General features: G+C 38.1%; 1 protein-coding gene across 1 annotated transcript in view; it reads left to right on the top strand.

Annotated features, from left to right (window-relative positions):
- The window catches only part of LOC121522859 (ly6/PLAUR domain-containing protein 1-like), a 29,320-nt gene extending 7,637 nt beyond the window's left edge, over positions 1–21,683 (top strand). The window contains exon 3 of the mRNA XM_041807530.1: positions 20,747–21,683. Within this exon, the coding sequence (XP_041663464.1) occupies positions 20,747–20,976 (230 nt within the window). The 3' untranslated portion in view covers positions 20,977–21,683. The remainder of the gene's footprint in view (positions 1–20,746) is intronic.
- The last annotated feature ends 1,977 nt before the right edge of the window (positions 21,684–23,660 follow it).

Genomic DNA, 23,660 nt, shown 5'->3' with positions numbered 1-23,660 from the left:
TAAACAATTAAAAACATTTTTAATAAGTGTCTTGCAAAAGGGCAAATCAACATATGACTTCAGGAGTTGGAGAACCTAATGTGGCTCAGTTGGCCCAAATTATAAATTAAACTCTGTTGCATGTGTGCATGCATTACCTTTGCATGTGTGCATGCATGTAACATAACATACGCTTGACAAAGCTTGCAAGAAGGAGAGCTTCGAAAACAACAGAAACAAAAGTTTTCCATCTCCCACCCTCTATTTCCTTTAAAACTTTATTTAAATGTATCCATAAATGCACTGATGTTTAACTATGGAGAAGGTGAGCATTAATCTTGCAAAGCTGATGGACTCTATCGCTCATCAAGCAAGTACATCTGAAAAGCTAAATCCACAATGTCTGTGCTGCACTAAACACCGTTCAGACAAATCAGTGTTGTTTAAGGAGAATGAGATGGGTTTAGTTGGGTTTAGTTGTACGAGCCCATTGCAATGGCTACCGCTAGTGTGGTGTTACCTCGGATGTAGCTCTAGTATTGGGTCAATTTTACCAGAACTTGATCACGTTTCTGTATGAAATAAAGAATAAGAACAACCCTAAAAGCCTTTTATGATGTTAAAGATGTTGTTGCTATTCTGCCAACCTGCTTTAGCATGAGTTTGTGAGAGCTATGAGGGAAAGGGTTAGTTGTTTTATGAGTGGATGTGTACAGTGTCTGCTAGTGGACTGATTAGCTCAGACTCAGCCACAGCAGCAGTTTTGACCAGAACTGGATGTCTTTATTGAAACAAGGGCAAAAAGGATCACTGAAAGCTTTCCATGACACAAAAGGTTTTTTGCTCTTTTCCCGGTCTGCTTTGGCATGGGTTTGCGATCGTTACAGGTGGGGTTTGCTGGTGTATCCAATGGCCGCTGCTGTGGTAGCTGTTAGCTTGGATGTAGATGAAGGAAGTCAGCAGTTTAATCGGAGGTGGGCCATATTATTTTTCAAAACAAGAGCAAAGAGCCACACCAAAAATTTGTTTTAGCATGGAAGGGTTTTTTAGCATGTCTCCCGACTGGTCAAGTTTATTCACCAAGAAGCTCCGCCATTAACAATCTACAGCAGTGGAAACCTGTCAGCAAAAGAGTAGCGCATGTGCAGAACGTCAATTTGTCGCTCTGGCTGGCCCGTCATGAACGTGACAGACAGAACGTTCCTCAAATCACCTTCTGAGAATCTTTTGAAAAATCCTGCCCTACCCAAACGCTTTCTATGGGAGCTTTCCCAATGAATGTGAAATATATCCATGTATGGATATTTGAAACAGTCCATCTGGCGTGTCAGGTTTGATGTGCATCTTGTGTGCTCAGAGCATGCTCAGTTGATGTCTGTCCATCCTTTAATAGGTCCTCTAAATATTAGGAGCACTACTTCACAGACTTTAGAAATAAACCACGTTTTAGGTGGTCAGTCATTTTCTACCTCCTAAAGATAGGAGGACACCAGTTTTGCTACTGACTGCTGCTCGCTTTCAGATGGACACACCCCATGGGTACTAACAGCATCATGAGTCCATTTGCTATTTAAACAACATGATCACTGGGTGTAAAAATGACGAGCATGTCAGGTGGGACATTGAAAGACACTTTCACTGTGCACCAATATGCTTTGTGCTGAGTGTATGTTAGGGCTCAGCAAAGGTCACTCTTACCCTTGGGTCTACTTGGTTTTCACACCCAGCAAAAATTGGGGTCATTTTTCCCCTCTCTTTACTGCTGATGAGAAAAAGCAATAAGCTGCTGTCTTTGGAAATGCAGTTCCCAATCTAAAGGGCAGACACACGGCTGTATGGAGTCGACAGCTCTTTAATAAGAAAATTTCTGCATGAATGCTCATGTACGTCCCAGCCTTTATCTCTGAGTGTTATCATTATTGCTGCTCTGCAAGAAGAGGAAGGCTTAGAAACTCAACTGACCGCACCTTATCGCTATTTGAAATGCAATAGATATATTCAAAACTGCTCCGCCACCTCGGTGAGAGTGCTAAAGTGACAAGAATAAAAATGGTTGAGGCTGTTTGAGTCCCGCTAAGTATTCTCGCCCTGTGATTGCCTCTAAAGGCTGTGACTTTGCATGCCCCACTTCAGTGTAGATAAAGGACAAAGAAGCGCTAACATACGTCTTCACTGTGGCCATTTTTATATCAGCTGCTTTAAAGATAAGTCCTTCTGTGTGTGGGTGACATTACTATCCGTCTTCATCACGACTACAACAGTGACCTCAGCACAGAAAGAGGCTGGCTGGCAGAACCTGGAGGTATCAGTCAAGAGTGAAAATCCTCTGTCAGAGCACCAGGACTCTATTCGGATGATGGCTATTCTTCATCCAGGCAGGTTAGACAAGACTGGCTTCTTTCTGCAGCTCATCTTCTGTAACTATCATCATCGTCCCCTCTGATTGAGCCTCAGGAAGTGATAAAAAGTTCACTTTTACTTTGTAGAGGACTTTTCCACTTCCTTTATAGTAGAGTGATAGTCATGCTCCAGGATGAAACCTTATATTTCACTGTCCTCTGCCCTCTTCAAGAGGATTGACGCTAAGATCAGCAAAGTAGATAATGGATGGCAGGACAAAATTCTACCACCTAAAAGAGGTCCTTCACATTCCTGCCAATATTGTTTTCTTACATAAGCAATAGTTGTCTTGAAATTGGTTGAGTAATAACATTAACCCTCCGGTGCCCTAATGTTTGAAATAATGCAGCAAAAGTGCCTCTTGGATGCTCCTATGGAACTAAAACATGATAAAATGCCTTTACAAGGTGCCCTTTTAGTTGAATAAACATGAAAGAATGCCCTAAAAGGACACGCGTCAATATGTAACAAAGTGCCCTCCAGTGCAAAAAACATGGGAAGCTGCCCTGCAGGGGATTCTTCCACTGATTCTGAGTCTGCCACTGATTGACTGGTTACCTACAAAATGTTGTTGTGGTTTTTAACTGAAAATACAGCCCAGATAGTTCAGAGTTATTCTTATTCAGTTTCTAATTAATCAAGAACAGAGAAATTAAAGCAACACTAAATCAATCATCCTATTTACAATGAAAAAGTAAAACGATGCTGTTGTAGGATTGATGTAATTTTTCATTTTATAACAGCCCAAAATTATTGATTTGTTCATTAAATCTAAATCTTCTAAATTATCTTAATGGTTGAACCTCTATTTTTTTATTTAAATTGGCAGCTGGACACCAGTACCTCCGGGTACTCTGGCCTCCTCCGACCTCCAAAAAAATGCTCATTGGTTAAATGGTGACTCTAAATTGGCTGGGATAGGCTCCAGCCCCCACCAACCTTTATAAAATGGTTGTATGAACTTAAACATTTTAAGTTCAAATGAGTGGAATATTTATATCGGTTGATTAAGGGAAATTTTTATTTTTAGTTTAGGACAATCTAAAATAATTAGGTTTGCTAAACCTTTAAACATAGTTTCTATGAACTTTACCTAATTAAAAAAAAATTTAATTGATTCAATTCAAAACGTTTCGTGTGATTGATTACTTAACTTTTTTAAGTTCAACCAATGTTTTACTTTTTTCAGTGTACATGCAACCTTAAGACACTAAGGTTTTTCCACTGTTAACAGCATTTAGAGTCCCACTAGACTGTGATGTCCATAATAAAATGGTCACCATGTAAATATTGTGAATAGAAAAGTGCAGAACCAGGCTCTCCTTCAAATCTTGCTGAATCAAATCAGTTCAGATCAGCTTTAAACAGACACTGAAACAGCAGCCTGATAAAGTCTGACTCTGTCACAGGAAAGGGGACTACATCCTAGCAGGTCAGAGACCGACTGTTGGAGTCCTTCACAGTCTAACAGACCACAGAGCGCAGAGCAGGAGGGAGTCAGCAGCGTCACTCGTGTCCTGGATTTCATGGCTTATCTAAATTAGCTTTGTAATTGACAAAAGTTAATTTACTGTATCAGGTGAAAGGGGAATGAGAATATGGCTGGTAGGAGCAGTTGACATTCATTCAGAGAAACAGATGGGCTTTGGATGGTGGTTGAGGTTTGTTTGGGTCATTTGTGCATCTCTATGCATGAGAAAGAAAGTATAAATAGGTTCTGGTTTGTAATTCTGGGAAGATAAGGTTTCCATTTTTAAGTGCTTTGGCACACAGAAAGTCTCTGAGTCCAACTGCTCTGTCATAAACACAAGGTGTTAAATCTAGACAGAGAGCATTTGTTGACAACAGAGGGTGCTAACCTTACCTCATTAACCAAATTACATTGATTCCTGACAGCATGCAATTGACACAGCACATAGCAGTGTATGTGGCGTGACATTTACTCCTGTTGCCCTGTTCATGGTTTCCTCTCAGTTGCTTCTGTGAGATTGATGAGGAGTGAGAAAAGAAAGAGATGGCAAGGTACCAGGAGTATCAGACAGGAATATTTTCTTGATTTTCTTTCACTTTTCTCACCCATTATAGCTTGCTTTACATAGTAAAAATTTTTGGCCATTAATAATATTCATATCCATGTTTAAAACTGCACAACCAGTATCCAGTGTTGACCCTTGGGCAAGGTCCTTAACGCCACAAACACCTGGCTATGTCTCAGATGTGCATCGTTTAGGATGGCGGTTCCCAAAGTTGGGGTCTGGACCCCCCTGACGGGTTGCAGTAAATGGAAAGGGGGTTGCAAAAAAATGTTGCTTTTATAATCAAGGTTTTTCTCTAACCATCCATCCATTATCTATTTTGCATATCCCATTCAGCTTCATGAAGACTTGAGTCGATCCCAGGTGTCATTGGTCAAGAGGCGGTGTATTTAATTAACTTCAATTAAAAAAGAACCATTATTTGTTCCCAGGGGGGCAATTCAAGGCACTTAGAGCAGCAGCATTACAAAATGCAGAGCAGGAGTCTAACAAAAAATCACAATTGCAAATATTAAAAAATATTTAAAGAAAACACTATATTTTAAAGCATATACTATATATATATATATATATATATATATATATATATATATATATATATATATATATACACACACACATTATATGCATGTCTATATAGAAAGATAAGATATTCCTTTTTTATTCCCACAACAGGAAATTCCAAATTTACAGCAGCAAGAGTGGAGTAAACAAAGCACACAAATGAACAAATGAATAAATACAAAATCGGAAATATAGAAATGTAACTTAAAAATCAAAATTCATTATTAATACTATTTACAGCTGTTATGTACATGTTGAATATATAACGGAAAAAAAGGAAAACTATAAACAGATGTTTTTAAATATAAGTCTCAAACAGTTTTGTTGAAGAATGGTTGAAGTGCAAAGAGACAAAGGTTTACTGGAAATATGAATGGGGCCTGAAAAGTTCATTGGCTGACCATGATGCAGTGGTTGAATTCGACTTTATGTTGTTTATTTTTCGACATAGTCTCCCCTGCAGTCCATAAAGATAAGTGTTTTTTCATGTTGGGAAACAGAAGATAGTCAGATGGTGCCAAATCAGGAGAATATGGAGGGTGATCAACCAGTTCAAAGCCACAGTTGAGCACAGCAGCCATTGCAACCACAGACTGTTGTACTGGAGCATTGTCTTGGTGGAACAAGACCCCCCTTCATCAGTTTTCCAGATCTTTTTGACTTGATGGCCTTTGGAGCTGCCTCATCAAGTTGGCATAATATTCTCCATTGATAGATTTGCCTTTCTAAAGATAGTCAGTGAACATAATGCCCTTTGCATGCCAGAAGATGGAGACCATCACATTCCCTGCAGATGACATCACCTTGGCCTTCTTGGGAGGGGGAGAAAGACGAGTGTTTCCTCTGCATGGACTGCTGTTTGGTCTCTGGCTCAGTGGTGGACTGAATGTTCATCTTGGGTGAGGAAAGAATCCAGAAAACCAGCTGGATCTGCTTCAAAAAGTGCCAAGTTCACCTGCGACATGACCAGCCTGGTGTGCTTTTGATCAGGCGTCAAACCAGAGTAGAAACCTTTGACATGCCAAGTTTGTTGTGCAGAAAGTTCTCTACTCATTCATGGGAGCTCTGATTTACAGTGAAACGTCTGTCATTCACCACCATATGGTGCACGTTTTCTTGGGTGGTGGCTGTGGCAGGACGTCCAGACCTTAGGTCATCTTCAAGGCTCTGCCTACCCCTCTTGAATTCAGCTGCCCACTTTTGCAGAGTTGATAAAGCTGGAGCATCATCCTCTACTGTAGCAACCATGTCAGCATGAAAGTCCTTGGGGGCTGAACCCTTTTTCTGCAGATATTTGACAACACCGGTGTGCCACATTTGATCTATATTCACAAAAAGTCTCTAGTACTGCTTTTTACAGTCCTGAATTACTTATTCAGTGTGAGTTTGTCCAGAAGGAAACCATGCAGTTAGTACCAGGAAAGTTTGAATTTAATGCATGCCAAGCTTCACTGCAGTGGTGTAACTCATTCTTGGTCAGCCTATGAACTTTTCAGCCGACCCTCATAAGGATGTTAACAGGTGAAATGGACCAATGTAAACAAAGTGATTGTAGTGCAATAAAATAAAATAAAATATAAATATATCAATGATAATATAATCAGTGGTATTTAAAATAGATTGGGTAAAATGGTGTAGTAGGTGTCGCAATCAGTGGCAAAGATACAGCAGTAACACCCTGGACTAGTTGCCAGTCAATCACAGAGCTGACATATGGAGTCATACAACCAAGCATACTCATGCTCACTCCCACGGGCAATTTAGTATCACTAGTTAAGCAAACAAGCATATGTTAAGGCCCATTAGGCCTAAAGAGAACATGCAGCCTCTAACCAGGAGCCTTCTTGCTATAGTAAGGAATAAGTAGCTTCTTGTGAAAGTTTCAAAAGGCACAGTTAACCATTTCAGTGTTAAAAGTAAAGTGACATCCATCCAGTGTTAGAAATAAAATAAAACTTGCTTTAAAACAGCAAACAGAAAGGCACCACTGAGAGGTCAATCCAGCAGAGCTTCCAGTCTTCATATTCATCTAAAAAATGTCAAAAAGAGTATGATGTATGAACATGTCTTAAAAGCTCGAAAGAAATTACAGATAATACAAAAACTACTTTTCACTATAACCTCAGTCACTTTCATTTCTTGCTGAAATTCAGGCTTTTAAATGGAAAAAAGTGTGAAAAACGTTTTTATCCCTCCCAACCATTTCTCTGGACGACAGTTTTATGTGAGCTCGTATAATATCTGACTTTTAATTCCACTGCTTAGTCAAGTTTGATTTAAATGGATAATAAACCCTAAAGAGCAGGCTGAGAGATGAAAAACTACACCTTTCAAAAAACTGTTATTCTTTATATTTAACAAGGACACTTGATAGCTTATACCCACAAGGCTTTGTTTTAAAGGGAGAACAAAGAACTCTGAATGACAAGTAGTGTCTTCTTATCAGCTTTTCAAATTAGCATTGATCTTTTAAACTCCAAATATACCAATAAAAATCTTTAAGACTTTTATTTTCCTCTCTATGCCTTAAACCTAACCAGTGTTAAAGTTAGAAGGATGATTTTTGGTTGTATGTGAAGAGTTTGCTCCACTGTCTAGTGGGTGGAGGAGATGAGAGACAAATGGCCCTCTTCTTATGTTCTTGTGTTATGTGCTCGCCAAATAAGCAAGATCTTTGCAAATCTCTCAGGCACTCTTTTTGTTGTAAGAGCAGTGTCATTCTGTTTGCGACCAGCTAAGTGCATGAGTGCATGTGTTGGTATGAGTTAGGAGAGGCCAGGAGTTTGAGAGTGTGTGAATGAGTACTGTCAGGAGTAGTCAGTGGGTTTAAAAGTGAGCAGTGAATGTTCAGTTTAAGCTGCAGTATACAACAGTAAATGCCTCAGCTGTTCAGAGCTGACGCCACGTTACGCTGTCTTACTCTGTAACTAGCAAAACTTCACTCTGCAGCAGACTCATCTGACACCGTCAGCCTTCAGGTAATGTTTAGTTAACTATAGTTGCTTTACAGTTGCTGTTTTGCATGGGCTATTCTCACAGAGATAGTAAAGATGTAAGATGGTTCACTCGTCGGTCAAGCTCTGGAAGAAGTCAGCAGAAATTTTGGATAGATACTATTGTGAAAAATGAGGGCCTAACTGCAATTTAGCCAGCAGTTAACGGAAAGAGGGTGAGTACTAAGTTGTAAGCAATAAGTATTACAAAGTCCACGACTGTACTGGAGTAAAAGTACAGTTACTTTGGTTAAAACTCAAGTAAGTAGTACTGGTCTATAAATCTGCTCAAGTAAAAGCAGGCATGCCCACAGAATTGTTTGGGCCCCAAAGACACCCAGAGACCAGGCCCTCCCTAGTTCTGGTTTATAGATGGTATCATTTCATATGTATTGGATCAGTAGCATTGGTGCTAATGTCCTGACTAAGAGCTACTTCATTTTGGAGCTGAAAAATGTGTCCAGCTGTTATTGGGTTCTTATGTTCAAATTATTCACCCTTGCCTCTTTCTAACCCCCGTCTCTGTTTCTGCCTATTGTAGCCATTTTTTTTCTACTTTTAACCTGTTTTATTCCTTTAGCTGCCCATTCTTGCCCCTTTGTTGCCACTTTTAACCTGTTTTTGACACTTGTCAATCCCTTTTCACCATTTTTACTGCCTATTTTTTTTTTTTGTTTGTTTGTTTTAGACAATTTTTGCGGATTTTAATGCATTTTCCCACTATCAACCCATTTATTTCCACACTAGACTCGCTTTATAATAATAATAATAATAACTTTATTTATATAGCACTTTTAAAAACAGTTGTTTACAAAGTGCTTTACATACAGCAAGAGCAAAAACTCAGGGAAAAATAAACATCAGTTTTAACACTTTTAGTTATTTTTTGCAACTTTTAGGTGTTTTTCACCCTTGTGCCACCCACTTTCATTTTTTGCCACTTCAAGACTATTTGGCCACTTTTTACCCATTTGTTTCTAAATTAAACCCATTTTTTGCCACTTTTAGCCAATTTTTGCAACTTTAACCCTTTATACCACTTGAAATGGATTCTTACCATTTTACTGCCCATTTTGCCACTTTTTACCATTTCACAAGCAGCTTAGCCCTGCTTAATGCTACATAACATGCACTGACTTCTGGTTTAATGTCTCAACTATCAACTATGTAATCAACTATCCTAAATAATCTCCCTCATGTTATTCTGCCCACATCACTGCATTATTGATACTCTGTTATGTCTAGTCAGCATCCTTGAACCCTTTTCCCATCTTGCAACCACACTATCAATGTTCACAGACTTGTACGTACTATAATATAATACCTACAAGAACTCGGATATATTTAAATATTTTTATACTTTTGTCAGTTTATTTATTTTTGTGATGTGTTTAATTCTTGTGTAGTGAGAGCTATGCTAACCAGAGTCAGATTTTTTGTTGCATAAGCACAATTCACAAATAAAGCTAATTCTGATACTAACATTTATTTAAAAAGAAATAATATTATTTACATCTTAATTCTGAGACTGACTTTTGCTCCCTTTTGGTTGTTCTCACAGTTTTCAGGGTGGTGCCCTGTAAATTATTAATCTTGTTTAATCATTGTATCTATTTATATTAATAATTATAATAAAGATTTTAATATTTAAACAATCACCAGAACCTAGCATTAAAAACCCCAACAACTGAATCGCAGGCAGCATTGTGAGACAGTTAGATTTCAGCTGTGACAGCTCAGTTCAGACGCTGCCGCCGCTGCCAGCGACTTTCTAAAATGGACTCATTCTGAGAGGAATCTTTGGTCTGAAGTGAACTTAAATTACTCATTTATTCCCTGCTGCACTACCTGTTGGATGGTCATTTTCTCCTGGTTATCTAAAAGTTAGGTATTTCTTTGTTCCCTGGTTAACAAGCTAGTTACATATTTTTTACCTGGTTACGAGCCATCAGTTGCATTTGTTCTCTGGATTAACTAGCCACTAAATACTTACTTGTTCCCTGCTTAGCTAAAGTGTTTACAGTAAGAATGTGACCGGTCAGTATCTGATTTAAGCATCTTTTTTATCAACAACATTGATGAATTTTTTCCTCACAGTATCTTAGTTTCAGGAACAAAAAGCCTAAGTTCCAATACTTTTTTTGTCAGAACTAAATCCTCCATCCACTGTCAGTGAGCGCCTGCCTTATTTAGCTGAGATCTCATTTAAAGAATCAAACAGACATATTGGACATGTCACTCCTCCCTGTGCTGCTGATTCTCATTAGACCAAACTCTGTGAGTTATCTCACAGCTCACAACTTGATCAGATATTTCACCCTCTTTCCAATAAATTAACTCGGCAGTATGATTTAGACTGAAGAGCTGAATCTTCGAATTCCCACGCACAGACTGAATAAAATCCCCTCAAAGAGCCTCAGACGTTATTAAATGTTTTTCCCCGTTGTACTCTTTGAGATTCATAGTGGAGATATTTGCTCAATAATTGAATTTACTCTGGATGTTCATAATTGGTCAATATGGGATATCATTACTCTGAATTAAACTGATTGGGTGTATTTTTCCTAAATATGAATCACAACAGAGCTTTTATTTTCACTTTAACACCATAACTGCCATGTTAAGAAAACCCCTTTGTGATTCTAGGCTCTGTCTTTCAACTTTTCTATCAATAGGGAAGTTAATAAAAAGATACTCCATATTGTAACATAGCTAATTCATTCTCCTTACATGTCAAAATATAAAGAACTGTTTATAAAAAAGTTAAATCAAACTTAAACAGCTTCAGAATGTATCTTTTATTAAACACAGCCAGGCTCTACATGCATGCTGTATTGTCACCTTTGTCGTACTGCCTTACTCCCTGGTCCCAAGCCTCACAAACAACTTTAAAACTGATCATATCCTTATATAACCGGATTTTAAAAGTAATGGACAAAAAAAACTGTACGATGGCACCACTGTCTTGTATTAGAGAAACATGACATGCTTAGCTTTGGAAGCTTCATCATCTACTGCAATCTTAACGTGTTTTTTAAATGTTTACATGGTCTGGCTCCATCTATGCTTGGTGAATTTGCCAGCAAATATCAGGACTGTCATCGAGCCAACACACGGGCTTCAGTGAAAGGTAACTGCAGAATTCTAATGTGTAAAACCTCTTCTGGACAATCAGCCTTCACTGTCACAGGAGCAAAATTCTTGAATAATCCACCCACTTAGCTGAAAATGCAGCAGAATTGTGAGGGAGTGGGGAGAGCCACTGGCCAGACCTTAACCCAGGTGGCCCACATACCTGGGGTGCCATCTTTTGAACTGTGCTCTGATAACAAGCTGTATGGTCCCTCTCCTCTTTGGTCTGCAGGACACAGCGTCCAAAGAATTTCAAATTTCGATTCATCTGTCCACAGAACAGTTTTAATTTTGCCTCAGTCCTTTTTTTTTTGGCACTGCCCAGCCTTACTTCTGAGAGACTCAGCCTCTCTAAAATGCTACTTTTATACCCAGTCATGTTACTGACCGGATGTCAGTTGAATTAGTTGCAAAATGCTCCTCCGTCTGTTTTTCATTTGTAGCTCTTCCTTTCCAACCTTTGTTGCCCCATCCCTACCTTTTTGAGATGGGTTGCTGCCATCAAATTCAAAACAAGCTATTATTTTTCATTAAAAATTAAAATGTCTCAGTTTCAATATCTAGTATGTTGTTCTATTTTGAATAAAATATGGGTTTATGAGATTTTCAAGTCACTGCATTGTTTTTATTTAAATATAGTCTTTTATGGAATTGGGGCTGTATACATAATAAATAAAAGCCTGGATGTTTTTCTTCTCAAAAAAACATTGGCTAAACTATTAAATAATCTTTTTATTCAAAATGTGCAAATGTATTTGGGACAACCTCTTGGGACAACCTCAAAACAGAAAGAATGTTATCCCTGAATAAACTGACAAACAGAATAACAAAATTATATTTTCCCATTAGTTTCTATGTCATCATACTGACCAGAATAATGGGGTCAATGTCCTAAAATTCAGCCCAGATTTTCTCTTGAACTCAAAGATGACCTGCTCAATGTCAGAGATCAAAATAAATGCATTTCCTGTGAAGAGAAAACAGTTATCTTTGATTTAGAAAGCTAAATGTTTTTTTTTTCCTGACAGTAAAATATGTGGTATGATGAAGCTGAAAGCTTAAACTTTAGTCAAATCACTAAATCCCATGAAAGCTCCAGCAGCCATCAACCTGTGAAGAGTTTACGCAGCCCAATGTGAAAATACTTCATGGGAATAAAAAGCTTTTATACCGACTTTTTAAAAAAGATTTCATCAGCTTCATGAATAAACAACAAAATTGAATAATTAAAGTGCCAAAATAATGAATGTGAGCAGACTGAGAGGCATTACGGTAAAGACATGTTGATCCAAAGATTCGTCTGATCGTTTTAATTATTATTTCATCTTCTTCTAAGTGTCCTGACAGATGGTTTAAACTGAGAGGAATCAACATCAATCTGCTGTGAAGTCTTCTCTCCTATGATTCTTTTTCCACTGTTTGTTTAAGAGATCCCAGCTTTTAGAAGAGATGAGCTCTGAAAGAAAGGAGAGAGTAGAAACTAAGGCAGCAGCCAGACGGCACGCTGCAGACTTTTCATTAGTGCTTCTGAATAAATGTGAGCTGGGGTTACTCTGGGTCATTCTGAGTCTGATCAAATCAAGATAAAAACCTAATATCACACAAAATGCAGACATATTGTCCAAAGTTTTCAGGATTTTTTGGGGGGTCTATATTACTTTATTACCTCAAAAGGCATTGAATTGCATCCATGATCTGTCAAAATTGTCAAGTAGTTGAGTTTTTTTGTGCTACTTGAAACTTTAAATGAAGCTTATTCAGCTAAAATAATTGAGACTTCCTTAGTTAAAGTTTCTGAGGCTTGAAAACACTTTAACGACTCTTTATAATTTCATTTTTAGCTTCAAACTACAACCTTAATTTTTAACTAACACTGACTTCTATGTAACACTACACCAGAGTTAGAAATAAATACCTGCCACCTGCCAAATCTGGGGGAATGTTTTAAAGGGATATTTTAGTATTTTCAGAAAACTGATGATTTTTTTCTCATTCATAAATTTCTCATAATGAGGGAGAAATGCTCTTTAAAAAGGACTTCCACATTCACACTGGAAGCAACGCTAGAGCACATGGACATCCTTAAATCTCAGACACATGCACATCCTGGGATTGTTCCAGCGTGAATGTGGAAGTGCACCTCTTAGTGCATTTCTCCCTCATTATGAGAAATTTCCTAATGCCACTTTTCTGTTAAGGAAATCTGCTTAATGAATCCTCATTTCAAAAAAGAGATAAACAGGGGGGATTCGCTCAGAGTTGCCAGGTTGCACTTCTCCTGCAGAATTGGGGTTTTTTTTTTTTTTTTTTTTTAGAACTGCCATGAGTAGATTTTTTTTTGTCCACAGGTTGAGTGGACCCATAGTTTATGTCTTATGTATGAGTATTTAATATCTATAGCAGAACACACTACTTTATTTACACTCAAATACAACAAAATTAAGCAGAGAAGCAGGAAAACATGGAACATGGTACACAGACATACACGCCACACACAGAGAAGCAGCATGCATGTGCTTTTGTGGAAGTTTTGGCAAGTTTTAATGGCTTATTTTAAATTTCAGCACTGGGCTTGGTTTTGGGCTAGTTTCTGGCTAGTTATGATCAACCATTGGGCTGGTTTTGTCACACATACAGTGCTTAACAAATTTATTAGACCACTTGTCATATTTGTCTCAAAGACCATCCAGCATCATGAAGTGCTTTAATGTGGACTCTTTCATTTTCAGTGAGCTCTCCACGTTTTACCATTTTGAACAGGAATGAGGAATTTCAAACTGAATTCACCCAAATTTGAGCCTGCTCACTGGGCTTCTCAGAGAAGTCAGAAATTAATCAAGCATAACATTCAACCACTAAAACTCATTTTTCTGTTCAGGAATGCAAGTAAATAACTATAATTTGACATATTAATCAAGAAATATTAATGTGCTTTACTATTTTTTCAGGTGTTTTTTGTAAATCAGTCAATTTGAAAATTCATGGATACTAATAATAATTATATTTTAGCATTAAAAATATCATTTTGGTTAAAGAACTTCAACATATTGGTGTATTAACCATTGCAGAAACATAAAAAATGATTTTGGTAATTACCAATTCTGTTAATGTAGGGCAGCTGTGGCATAAACCTTACTTTGGTTAGGGTTAGGGTGGTCTAATAAATTTGTTAAGCACTGTACCTGGCAACCCTGGTTTTGTTGTACAGAAGGCAGCCGATAATGGCTGCCTCCACTGCGGTGATTACCTCAGATTTAGCTTTAGCATTGTATCCGTTTTACTTGAACTAGACTATGTCTCTGTGTGAAATACAGAATAAAAACAACCCTAAAAGCTTTTCATGTTGGAAAGACGTTTTCGCTCTTCAGCTGACCTGCATTGGCATGCATATTTGATAAGGGGAAAGGGTAACTTCTTGTGTGAATGCTTGTATACAATGGTTTCTAAAGAGTGATTAGCTCGGACATAGCCACAGTGGCACTTGGGACATAATAACTGAACAACATGGGGTTTTTTTTTTTTTTCTTTTTTTTTTTTTTTCCAAAAAAGCACTGAGAGCAACACTGAAAGCTTTCCGTGACAGAAAAGGTGTTTTTGCTCTTCTACCAACATGCTTTGCCCTGAGTGTTTAATAGTTAGTTAGTTAAAGGGTTAGTTGTTGCCAGTGGTGATATGGTTGCTAATGGATTGGTTAGCTCGGACTTAGCCACAGCGGCAGTTTGGTCAGAACTGGACATGTCTTTATTAAAAACAAGGGCAAAGAGCAACGCTGAAAGCTTTCTGTGACGGAAAAGATGTTTTCACTCTTCTCCCGTTTCAGCATGGGTATGTGATTGTTAACGGTGAGGTTTAATGGTACATCTAGTGGCTGCTGCCGCAGTAGCCATTGGCTTGGATTTAGCTGTAGGAAAGCAGAAGTTAAATCGGAAACTAGACCACATTTCTTTGTAAAACAAGCGGAAAAAGTAACACACTGAAAGCTTGTCTTGGTACAGAAGCTGTTTTTGCAAGTCTCCCAAGTGGCCTTGGCATCAATTTTACATGAAGCACTGCCATTCACTAACTAAGGCAACAGTGGCCTGCACAAGACTAGCGCATGTGCACTACATTATTTGTCTCTGATAGCCCATCATGAATGTGACAGAACGTTCCTCCAATCACCTTCTGTAGATTTTCTGAGAAGTCCAGCCCTTCCCGAACACTTTCTATGGGAGTATTCCCAGATGATTGTGAAATATATTCAGTCAATCTGGCGTGTCAGGTTAGCTGTTTCCTGCCAACAGGGCTTTAAGTTTCAAACTTCAAGGATCCTTTCTCAACCCACAGACATTAGGGCTAGCACAATTACACACCCTCAAAAAATCACTCTGCCAGAACACACAATTTAGTCAGGCATTTCAACAGGCATCCCAGATAATTGCGGTCAGCTTTTTGCAGTACATAAATCAAAGCAGAGATAAATAGTTTGCATGATAATACTTGATATAGCTTTGTAAACAGTTGAAATATAAGTCAGTAAAAAAGCCAAAGAGAAAGAATTTCTGATGACATCCATTGAAGATTTTTCACAGAGAGAAAATTCTGCAAGGTCTGAAAAAAAGATGAAAACACCCAGTTGATTAAAAACACATAAAAGCCTGAACTAATGATAAAATATATATATTTCTTGGTTTAAAGTTCAAACAAAGTTCAAAGGTGAAAGCAGTGATCTGTATTCACAGAGGAGCAGAGCATCTGTGCAGGCAAACATCAAAACAAATGATCCATGTGAACAATAAGTGATTGTTTGAGGGGAGAAAGCTATCAAATCTGTTCTTTATGTCTGTGACACTTCCTCTTTTACTAGACCTTATTTCCCACTTACAGCTCGTCTTATCAAAGAGTGTTTTTTCCTAATTACTGCTCAGGATGAAAACCAGCAGATATCAGCTCTTACCTTCAAATTCTTTTGTGAATTTCCTTGAAAGTTTCTGTTTGAGTCCTTTTCAATCATTTAATTTAACTCTGGGTAAAGTGACACAGCTCCTCAGAAGTGTTTTTCCATCCTTTAAATGAAAGATTCAAACACAGAGTGAGTCGAGGTTTGATCTCCCAGCTTTGTAAGAAGACGAGACATTTCCCTCCAGATCTGTGCAACATTTCACACCATGTTTCCTCCGGATTACTCAGCACCTTCTGGGACTTGCTCTGATGTTTGCAGTATGAGAACATGGAAGGATGCACATTTAAAATGAACATGCAGGTCTGTGGGTGCTGGTGTCGGTTGCACACGGGTGCAGAGAGGAGTCACACATTACAAGGGTTATTCAAAGTTCATGAACTCATATCAAGGCTTCTTTGAAGTAAAATGTCAGCCAAATGTTAGAGCTTCCCTCCACTAATCCTGCAAACAACTCTGACATGTTCCAACAAGCTTTATGTGCAGATATATACTGCTCTTAACCAAAGGAATCTACTGATTTAATAAGCTCAAAATAAAGTTCAAGAGTGTGAATTATATTTAAAAAATGTTATGTTATGCCTTATATTTCCAATACCTATGATAGCATAAAAAAACATTTATATTTACTTCAAAGTGAGCTATGTGAATGAATATGAATTAAAAATTCATTATTATCTGACAATCATTGCATTCTGTTTTAAATCACATTTTAGAGAGTGTCCAAACTTTTTGTGATCAATTATACATCTATGTCTCCAAAATAGAGACATTTATTTTTAAAGGATGCGGTTTTGAATGGAATAAACTAAATGGATTATAAATTCTCATTGAACTTCAGCATCCCTCTACTGGGCACTAAAGGGTTAACATTCACAGCTGAGGGTCTTCTCCTAAATTCTCTTTTTATCAAAAATTCTTTGTGTGATGAGTTATAGCTGCCTGGTGGAGATAAGTCAACCTCTGTGAGATGGTTTCTCCTCAGAGGAGGTTTGACTGTCACTCTAAATATTCTCTTCTAGGACTCAGAGAATATTTTTTTTTACCCTATCTGAATTAAACTGTCACATATACTTTGGCACAATGTGACAATAAATAGGGTGGATGGTTGAAAGCAGTGATCATCAACTGGTGGCCCCAGGGCCACATCTGGCCCCCAGACAATTATCAAATACTGAATGTGAGGAAGAAAAAATGGGCTGAGGTTTTCTTTTTTTCTGTAGAGCCTTAATAACATCCTAGAAACAATTTAGATTGAAACAGTTTTATCAGGAATTTCTTGCTGAAATCCACCTGTCAGCTATTATAAGCAAATATTCTAGGAACAAGGAACATGGCTCTAAAAAACAAGCTATGCTTGTGGCAATGATTGTGCACTACATTGAAAAGCAGCAGCTGTGAATCTTTGAAACTGAGACAAACCTTCCACTTCTAATACTTAAAATGTTGCTTGTCTAATATGGTATAATATTTAAAAAGCATTCTTTTTACACATAAAATTGCTATAAAAGTGGCAAACAGGTATAATATCATTGTTAACTGGCATGATACACTTACCAGAATACTTACCAGACCATCCTTAAGTGAAGCAGTTTTGCAATTCAGGCTCTTTGTCAAAGTTTCTGTTTCTTGCACCAAGTTTTTGACCAATCATAGCAAAGCATATTACCCTTTAATTCCACATACTCCACTGCGCAGCATTCTAAACTTGCCACACAGATAGGGCAATCCATTTTCAGTGGCACCTGCTGCCATTACACTTCCATCCATGTAGAGGAGATTGATCCAAACAGGATTGAAAATGGTCATTATCAAAAAATAACACTATGCACAGACTCTTATACTTTGGACTTATCATAGGATCACATAATTCCCACGTGAACTTGTAGTCCATGTGATCTTGTTGTATTTAGCCTCCAACTGCTCATGTCTGTGCTGTGCTTCAGAGACAGATCTACTGAACATTTGCATATTATATTTTGTGTAACCTAGAAGATGTGTTGTGAGAATGCGTTAATATAAACTAAAAGTTGCCTAATCTTACTACATCTACATCCTGCGGTGCTGAGGGGTTGTTTATCTCCTCAGACGGCGAGCACATGGCTAATTATGTATGCATTATGACATCAAAGCAAATCTATCTCTCTGCACATGCTCAGTACTGCTGGAGACTCTGCAGGAAAATTTTGACCAGAGCTTTCTCATAAAGCAGAATTGTAATCTAAGTGAGGTTTTCCTGGTTAACCAAAGGCTTAATATCATCAGTGATATGGAGGGATTTTGAGTATGTCATCGCTGCAAGTAATGAAGAATTTGAAACAAAGGGAACGTACAGCTGAGAGTCATAAACACCAATGCAGCAGCAGAGAGAGAGAGGCCTATGCTGGCTAATTAGCAGAATTAGTCTTGGATAAGCCGTTAATGAGAGGACTGGACTGGACTTTCTGCTGTGGAGCTTTTGTCTTTTCAGGACTAGTCCAAATAACCCAGGATGGTTGGATTTCCAGCTTTAGCAGAGGCTACAGTTATATCATCATGAGGACTGATATTAGCAACTGACGGTAAGACTCATTTTTCATTTGAAATGTAGAGTTTTAACGCAGTGTCCAGTTAACAAAGCACTTGGGGGCTATGTCATTTTTGTCGGTGGAGGATGGTGTTTGGTTGTTGTAAGCTGCAAAGTTATAGTAGCTGCCAATGTGCAAACAGGCTAATGGTGCTGATGTGAAGCTAACTGTTGTTGTTGATGAGTTTAACGTGGGCGTATTTTGTGTAACTGACTGCATGTGTAAGGAAAAGTGCACAGCTTTCATTTTGAAACTTTAAACCACTTACACAAAAAAAAAATAAGAGAAAGTCTTTGTGCAGTCATTTCTAGGGTCTAATCATGTGTACATGTTTGCCAGTTTGTAATAACAGGGTAATAATTACTCAGGTTTACTGTCGGCTTGGTTTCTACTGTCTCGGTTTTGGGTCAGGTCTGGAAATAAAAATGTGTCCTCAGTCCTGTTTAGTGCTGACTTGTATGTATCGATGTATCAGAATATCAGATTTATGCATTTTGCTGTTGTTAATGCAGCAAAATAATGTTAAAGCAAATGTCCGGTAGTTGTTCTAAATGGCCGGGGTTCATGAGGTCTGCCGGTCATTTTGACCGGGGACAAAAACGTCTAGCGGAAACGCTGCTGTATGCACAATTTCTGGAGTGAGAATAATATTGGCAGTGGGCAGAGGTAACTTACGATAGCGTTATGGTGTATGTCTTTGTCCGCTTCAGCACTGAGCTGAGGACAGCAACACAAGAGCCACACAGGTAGGCGACTGAGTTGCTGTCCTCAGTACCGCAGAAAAGCACTGAAACAGAGATGAAGGGGAACCCTTTTTTTATTTAGCTTATTTTAACTGGCCCGTCCAGTTTTCTGGAGGCCCATCCACAATCAAAATCCTGGCGCCGCTAGTGGGTCATACTAGACAAAAAACACAAAATTTGTACTCACAGCCATATAACAAGGAGACTGAATAAAAGTTTTGCTCTCTCTCTCGCTGCATCTTGGCACAGCACTGTGACACACAAGCTCATGCAAATAACTGAAATCAGTGGTGAGTCAAACTGGTGAGTCTTTAGGTAAGTCTAGGTGTGCTGTTGGTATTTGTTTCTCTGACTAGATATCAACTAAAGACACTGGCACATGAGTTAATAAGGCCATTTGGGATTTACATAAATCAGGTGTGCCTTGAGATTTTTGGCTTGATCTTTGATGCGTCTCAGCAAAAATGTTTGAAAAGACTGGTAAAACATGAAGGGCTCTGACAGGAGCAGATAAAGTGTTTTCTTTTTTTATATTTTTTATCAAAAAATTAAAGTAACAAAATCATCTTCATGTTTTTTTTTCTTCACAGACGGTGACCATTTTGCTTTGTATGTGGAATTTTCTTAATGAATAGAAAAATACATGCATTGGACAGTGTGCAAGGTTTCACTTTGTAACTTTTTTAAAAATCACATTGTTGGTTTAGAAAAAGAAATGCATCACAAAAAAAAAAAAAAAAAAAAGGATTTTGACTCTAAAGACCCTTGGCATCAAACCCAGAGATGGATGACATGACAGCCCCAGAAATTTTTAGCCAAAACAAAAATATTAATCCAAAATATTTCAATCGCCACCTTGTGGATGGCTGCAGTATAGATGATAGGAACTGATCTCACTGTTAAAGGCTAAAATTTACCTTTATTTTGAAAGAAAATGTAATATTAAAACGAAAGTATGTAAATTAGCCCTAAACACTTACTTTATTTGTCAAAAAAAAGCTAACCCATTTACAAATGTATTTTGAATGCTGGAAACTTTCTCACTTCCATTAACCTTCTTATTGCTGGCATGCTTTCTGAAATCACACACTGGGGCTTCACTAGCTTCAAAATAAAGGGTGTTTTTTAGACATTACTGGGAGATTTCAGTATAGAAAGAGACACTGACGGTCAGATTATTTCAACACAGAAAGGAGAGTGAAGATTTATGACAGTATAAGAAGGCTCGGCCCCTATTATACATTCTGTTTAAGCTCTGTCCCCCTTGATGTAGTATTAGATGTTATTAAACTTGATTACATGCCCCGGTCTCACAGTTATTTCTCTCTGTTATCACACACCATCTAATCCTCTCTTTACTCTCTTAATGAATCCTTTTCTGTCCTTGTTTTAGGGATACACTACCGTAAGTCCTGTGCTTCTTCAGGAGCCTGTCTCATCGCCTCCTCCGGCTACCAACAGTTCTGCACCGGAAAGCTCAACTCAGTGTGCATCACCTGCTGCAACACACCGCTGTGTAACGGACCACGCCAGAAGAAACGACCACAGCAGTCTGCAGCCATCGTCCTGAGCACATCATGGCTGCATGTGTCGATCCTCCTCCTGTCCTCCGTCCTGTGCTGACAGGCCTTAAAACACCAACATTAAAATGTAAACATGATGAAGAACTTCATTAACTGAGACACTGAAGACTTTGACAATATATTCTTCAACATGTGTGGAAACTTTGTACAGCAGTTGTTCATTTGACTCCCTGGATTTGTGTCACAGCTTGCCTCCAAAGCTCACAAGGAAACTAATGTTATCTTCACATCACTGGGAACTTTCATCATCATGTCTCATTTCACAAACCTAACTGCTGTGGAGCTGCAAGAGCAGCAGAGAAGGGTGATGTGGAGGACAGCAGCATAGATGAAACAGCTTCTGGCTATTTTGTAGGACAGCAGGTGGCTCAGTCTCATCTGTCTTTGTTTACTCACAAAAAAAGACAAAGAAGATGGTCTATAAAATACACTGAACTGGAGATTTTTCTGTTATTAATTATGGAAAATCCAACAGAAGATGTTTGACAGTGATGCTGTAAGATAAATGTGGAAAGTAAAGTGTGGTTAAAAAAAAAAAAAAAAAAAAAGATATCTGATTAAGAACCAAACTGTTTTTACTCTTAAACCCTCATACGCTGCAGTGAAGTGAAGCCTCTTCTCTTGTTTATTATTCAGACGTGGCATTAAAGAGTGCAAATGTCTTCTTAATGTCGTAGTTTGGGGTGATAGGCATTTTTTGAGTCTTTTACCAATTCATGGCTTTCACAAGATGTCATATGCAGAACTGCCCCCTGGTGGGCAAGAATGGCTTTATTCATTTGTACATTAAACAGATGTTTATGCCCTTGGTTTCCATTTAAGTAAGCTATCTTCTTTCTTTTTTTTTTAAATTTTTGTATGAATTGAATAATAATAGAAAGTTCAACTGGATGCACAAACAGATGAGGAAATGGGGTTTATGTGGATGGACAATGAGGTGTAGTCACTCTAGGAACTGTTGTTAGGAGCAGAACAATATCCAACAAGAGTGCGAGCTGACAGAGAGGAAGCACAACAAACACAGCCCTGCAGATGACAGTGAATAGGAGCCATGAAATATGGCGGATGTCAGAAATGGAGGACCAACTTGTTGATTTAAGTGTTCTGTAAAACAAACTTTCATCAAACTAACATGGCTGTAGAGGGAAGCTAACAGTTAGCCACAATAGCTTGTCTATTCTAAAGTCTGGTTTGACCATGTGAGAGTTTGAGTTTTGGGAGTGGAAACTTTGGTTGTTGGTAAATGAATCTACATAATATGGACAAAAGTATTAGGCTGCCTTACCATTGAAAGAGGACTGGCTTTAGACCGTAAATATCAGACCGCCCCTCTCACAGACCATCAAACTGAGACCCCACACCAGTCAGAATGGATATACTCCATAAAACTTTCTAAATAAATTAGATTAAATTTTAATTAGGCTCAGGAAAAGTGTGGGCCTTGTGGGTATGGTAGGTGGGCCGCGAGAGGCCTTTGACCTTATGTCAAAACCATAAACATGGTTTGGAGGGCAAGTTTTTTTGTTTTTGTTTTTGTTTTTGTTTTTTTTTTCATAAAGTTTTGAAATGTTACTATCAGAGCCTGTAAGGGCTCAGTAATAAGCTCTGTACAACTTTTTACATACACTCAATTACTAAAAAATGGCCCATTGAAACCCATTAAAACCTCTTTTTTTGATACTCCAGCCATCAAAGTAATGATTTATGATATTAGGCTTTCATTCATGTGTTATTGCTTCAAATTTGTTGTTTTTCCAGTTGGTTCCAAAAATGCCAGCCATTTTCCTATATGTAGCATAAAGGGAAATTGCATGCTTTTTTCCTGGTTACCAAATGCTCAATAATGAGAGATTGTTAAGAGTTCATATGAATGTGTCTGTGTATTCTGAGAAAAAGTGTGTGTCTGTATGTCTGTGTATCTACAGTAGGTGTGTGGGTGCATCCAAATGTGAGTGTGTTTGTGAGAGTGTGTAAAGACACACAAGTCTGGGGTGGGCTCAGGGTGGTTCCACCTTTTACTGAATCCAGAATAAGACATTATATTGTGCAGTAGTTACTATATCTCCCTCTACATCATACATAAATTCTCATAACTCATCATGCACACACACCTGCATGTGCACTCACATGAATTCCAAGTGAATAGGATGCATGTGAATTCATTCAAACTCAATGAACAGTGCAAAACAGTTAATATGGCTTTGAAATATAACTTTAGAGTCTTTCAACTGGAGGTCAAGGTCCCTCTTTTTCTCTCATCATCTAAACACCCCCCACACAAATACACAAAGGTCAAGACTGACCCTAACATGACCTCAATCCAATAATAAAAACACAGGAGCTCAAAGATGGAGCTGCAGAGGACATCAAAGCAAACTGTGGCTTTGTTTACACAGCTGCAAAACTGCAGCATCTGTAAGTAGATGCTTAGATGGATACCTTTGTCACAGGTATTACCCTGAAATTCAGCATACTCTGTACAAATATTGATAAAATATAGGAAGCAGATAGATAAGATAAGCAGAGAAAAGCAAGGAAATCAGATTTGCATGTAGTTTATTACAATTATTTCAAATTTGGTGTTTTATCACATTAAGAACAAGAGGATTTCCTGCTTTTAACCTGGCATTTTAAGGGTTAAATTTCAGAAAATTCATCAAAATTGATTATTTCTCATTTGGTCCCACGTTACTCAAAAAAATAATGCAAAAAATTGTGAAAAAA

The sequence above is a fragment of the Cheilinus undulatus genome, linkage group 15 (genome assembly GCF_018320785.1).
Source record: "Cheilinus undulatus linkage group 15, ASM1832078v1, whole genome shotgun sequence".
Classification (NCBI taxonomy): domain Eukaryota; kingdom Metazoa; phylum Chordata; class Actinopteri; order Labriformes; family Labridae; genus Cheilinus; species Cheilinus undulatus.
The sequence above is the reverse complement of the archived record's forward strand: the minus strand, read 5'-3'. Positions and strand labels throughout refer to the sequence as shown.